Here is a 4,159-nt window from a genome sequence, read left to right as displayed (position 1 = left end):
GAGGAGGAGGAGGAGGAGACTGCCCGAATAAAGGATCGCATTGTGGTAGGAGTAAATGCGATGGATATAGAGCCTGGATTGCGATTCATGCTGCTGTGGTGAGTGCGCTGATGGTAGCGAGCTTGGGTGATGGTGGACAGGCCCTCGAAGATAGCATTTTGCCACTGTGCTCACAGTCAGTATGTCAGCTTACCACGTCTCTCTTCGAGAGGTACTGGAGACCCTGAAAAAATGGGATTGCGATAGAAGAAAATGGTGGTGGCGAGTTCAGATAGCACATATAGGGATCATCGCTGACATTCTGATAAAGCAGCAGCTGTGAAAGCAGACGGACTATCACTGATGAAGGTATGAGTTGCAAAGAGCAAAGCGAGCAATCGCGATTGCCAAGGGTACACAGTGCTGCTGCTGCGCATCAGATGGTGGATTTCACTCCCTACATCCTACGTCAAATCTCACTCCTACTAGCCTCATCGCGACATTGCTGCTAAACCACACAGCCTCAACAACTGCCCCAGCCAAACAGAGCCGAGAATCACCCATCAAATACAACCAATGGCCAATCACTTCCCATCCTACGATCCAAACGACCCACTGATGCGCTGTTACCAAGTCGCTCTCCGCAGGCACGCCACCACGCCCCAACAGACCACTCCCTCGCATCCATCATCCACAAGCGCCATCGCACCAGCCACCAGCATGTCACAGGACGACATCCACGGGCGCTTCGTGACGGCAGCCATGAATTGCGACACTAGGGCCATGCAACAAGAGTTCCACCATCTGCTGTCGGTTGCAGAGAGCCGAAACCAAGACTGTCTATTTCTGAAACGGCTGCACGAGCAGGAGGTCGAGGCGAATCACGGCGAAATGGATTGGATGCGAGCGCGGATTCAGCACTTGGAAGAGGATATGCGCCGTATGACCTCATACAAGAAGAATACTGAGCAGGTCTACTACAGCCTGAATCAAAATGGAGACATGCAAAGTAGGTGATCGAACGTCAAGGTAGGCTCCAGGGTATTCGATTTTATCCTTGAATAAGGTGGCCGCATCCAACGGAGGTCAGGTGGGTAGATTGTGTGTCGTGTAGACAAGGTCTTCCCGGCAAAACCTCGCTGTAAGCGCTCATCCTGCGCAATATTGAGTATAGAGAGAAATGATTTTGTGGTAGTCGCAGGCCCATCTCGACATACGGCATTCTCGTTCTGGGGTTCGGTTAGATTTGCCTTCTGGCGCTGTAGTGCCAATAGCCTCCACAAAGTTTATTGCTTCTTCTGGAATCCTCTGGCGTTATCAGCCTCCTCGTTTCTTAAAGAAAAGGGTTCAATTGCGCCATTGTTCGCTGAGGAAGAGGCTGTCGGATGGCTGCACACAAAGGCGCGTTTGCTTTTCTTCCTACCGATCACAATGTCGTGCATGAAGAAGCGCTATAGCTACCCGTACCTTGACTCCTTCGGGACGAGCGGCTGTGCACGCCGGCTCCAGTCAGTGGAAAAGCAAAATGCATATACTGATTGGTGTTAGTTCTCTCCATCAGCGAGTTCATTTTTACGACAACTGCCTTATTTGGATGCTTATCGTCCGTACGATCGTCCGTACAATAATTCGTGGATCGCACTACCACGCTGCTGGGTGTGCATCCATCTGGAACGTCGGCTTCCTGCGGCAAAGTTCGAGTCAGCACACCCGGGCGCGAATCATCTCCCCTTCATCTTTGCCATGGCCCTGCGCAGTGCTAGGAACGATGCGTAACATTGCCTCTCGCATGAAGTTTAGATGTTGGTTTAAGGTACGGATGCGGCCCGGATGGTGCCCCACAGTTCAGGATAATTGCCCTGAAACGCTTGGTCAATGCTCCGGGTGAAGCAGTCGCCGTTAAGAAAGAGTTGACGAAGCCTTCGCGACGAGGCGTTTGTTCTGATGGCGTTGCACTCTGTGAGATATCGGTGTGAGTGCCAAAATTTTCTTGCGCGCGGGAGGTGCAGGGCGTGGATCATCCTTGGAGGTCAGCATACTCGCGCAAGCGGCACAGCGTGATCATATCTCCAACGTCTTTCTCACACGGCAACGAGCCGAGGCATAAGGCTAGTCACTTGAAAAGGAACGGCGAAAAGGGCGTCCCCCCAAAGAAGGGCCGATGGTGGATAGAGTGACAGTCCTTCAGCTGTTTACGGTCCAAGGCTGCAGCGACTAGTCGGCAGTCACTTGGCTGGGGCCCAGGACGCTGGAATTTGGGAAGTACAGGCCAATCGCATTGCTTGTGGATGGGCATGGTGCTGTTCGCGTATATGCACGCGTTGGCAATCCACTGTAAATATGCTGACTGGCAAATGAGGTATGGATAGTCGTGAGAACGAGGCTAGCTGCTCTATCTGCCAGATAACGCATGCGAGGCATCGCCAGGCACGAACAGGCGTGACCTGAACATGATTACGAAGCTGACGATTGCGCCATCTCAGCCTTGTCACGTTGCTGAGCATGCGATGCGTGAGTCAGTCGCACCAGAAGGGTCTGCACAGCAGGGACTGTTGCTCACCTACAAGCAGTAGGTCTGGGCTTCCAGCTTTCTCTCGCACGGATTGCTTCAAGCTAACCTGGACGGGGGCGTCGTGCATCTAAAGGTTCGATGCTGCGATGTCGTGCAGGCACGCATACATGCCTAAGCGAATGATTGACGGCCAAGCTTGCCACACAGACGTGAGGAAGTTTGCTAGAGGGTGGGTCTGTACTGCCGGTGTGAGCCAAACATTCATCCTGCGGTGTCTGAGTTTGATTGGCGCAACGTCTCTTCAATGTCCGTGGTCGGTCTTTGAGAGATGATTAGCATCGTTTTGGTGATGCAGGCGAGGCGGGGAACGACTCCCGGTGACAGGGATGTGCGAATGTAAACCTAGGGCTTAGCACTCACATGGCTCAACCGCATTGATGGACTCGCTAGCTACAACATGCCCATGCGAGCAACATACGTGTTCTATACGGGCGTCCGTGATGACCATGGTAGGCCGGATGATTAAGTCCGCCAGGTGGATCTGACCGTGAACAGACGTGCTGCTATGCAGGCAGAGGATGAATGCAAGGAAGGCATCAATTCATCGATCTGCAGATGGAGCAATCGGATAGTGGCGAGGTAATGGTCTCGGGCCTAGGCTTGGGCTGATGATGAGTGCCTTGGCTTGTGGTGTAACACTCAGGATAATGACTTTGTACCACGACAGGAAACACTCGTGAAACTTGCGGGAAAGCTGATCAGGAAGATAACAGAGTCAGGAACTCGGCCCGCTGGTGGTTTTGCGGCATCCCGTAAGGCTCTTGATGCTCGGGAAATCAGACGGCGACTTCATGTGCGCGTTGTCGAATGCGCTGCACAGTCAATTTGGCTAGAGCCGTGAAGGACTTGCATTATCGCTTGCAGGTTTAGGGGACGCATGTTGTTTGAGTTGCCCAGACACGATAGTATAGTAGCGAGCGAATACGCCCCCCACATGAAGAGCTATTTTGATACTGCGAGCAGAGGGATCTTCCTTTGCGGCGTGGCAGGCCGATAGCACTGTAGGATCGCCATGCAGCTACCCGAAGGTCACGACGACAGGCACGTCTGATCACTGATCAGGTCATTTCGGCGCACAAGGTGATGGACAGTAGCTTAACTTTATTCCAGCTCTTGCACACCGTTTAGTGTCTGGTTGAAAATGTCCGCGTTTTGACGTTCTCGTAGACGAGGTCCTTCGAATGTAGTCATCGGTGAAGCAGGAGGCAGGGGCGGGTCACGAGCCAATCAGAGGGGGGTCGAGATACCAAGATAGGCACTTGTTTGGAAAAGCGCGCGCGGGAGGATTCCTATTCGGTCCGGTAATTGAGAGTCGCCCATGTCGCATCGGTGAAGGCAATGGGGCGAGAGATGTTGCAGGGCACTAACATGGCCGTTGGATGCGTCAGGAGGGTGCAGCTGTAGCCTGCCGCCTGGCGCCACAAGCACCGTTGAGTGCTAGCCGAAACAGCAAATGGCGAGATGAGAGCTAGCGACTAACGGTTTTGGGAGGCCGAGGAGGAGGTTCTGATATGGGCGGGCGTGTTGAGGTGCTGCCACTCGTGAGGTGAGGCACTTGGCGGGCGTGGTCTGGAGGGGCGGGCGACGGGCAATGGGCGGCTGAGGGCG

General features: G+C 53.6%; 1 protein-coding gene across 1 annotated transcript; it reads left to right on the top strand.

Annotated features, from left to right (window-relative positions):
- Positions 1-555: 555 nt before the first annotated feature.
- Positions 556-996, top strand: J4E93_011049 (uncharacterized protein; the record flags this gene model as incomplete). The annotated part of the gene is made up of 1 exon (XM_049348919.1): positions 556-996. One exon carries the CDS (start codon positions 556-558, stop codon positions 994-996), a length of 441 nt encoding a protein of 146 aa, XP_049193924.1.
- Positions 997-4,159: the final 3,163 nt, after the last annotated feature.

Source organism: Alternaria ventricosa, assembly GCF_023758065.1.
Source record: "Alternaria ventricosa strain BMP 2768 chromosome Unknown scaffold_55, whole genome shotgun sequence".
NCBI lineage: Eukaryota > Fungi > Ascomycota > Dothideomycetes > Pleosporales > Pleosporaceae > Alternaria > Alternaria ventricosa.
This window is presented reverse-complemented; position numbering and strand designations above follow the sequence as displayed.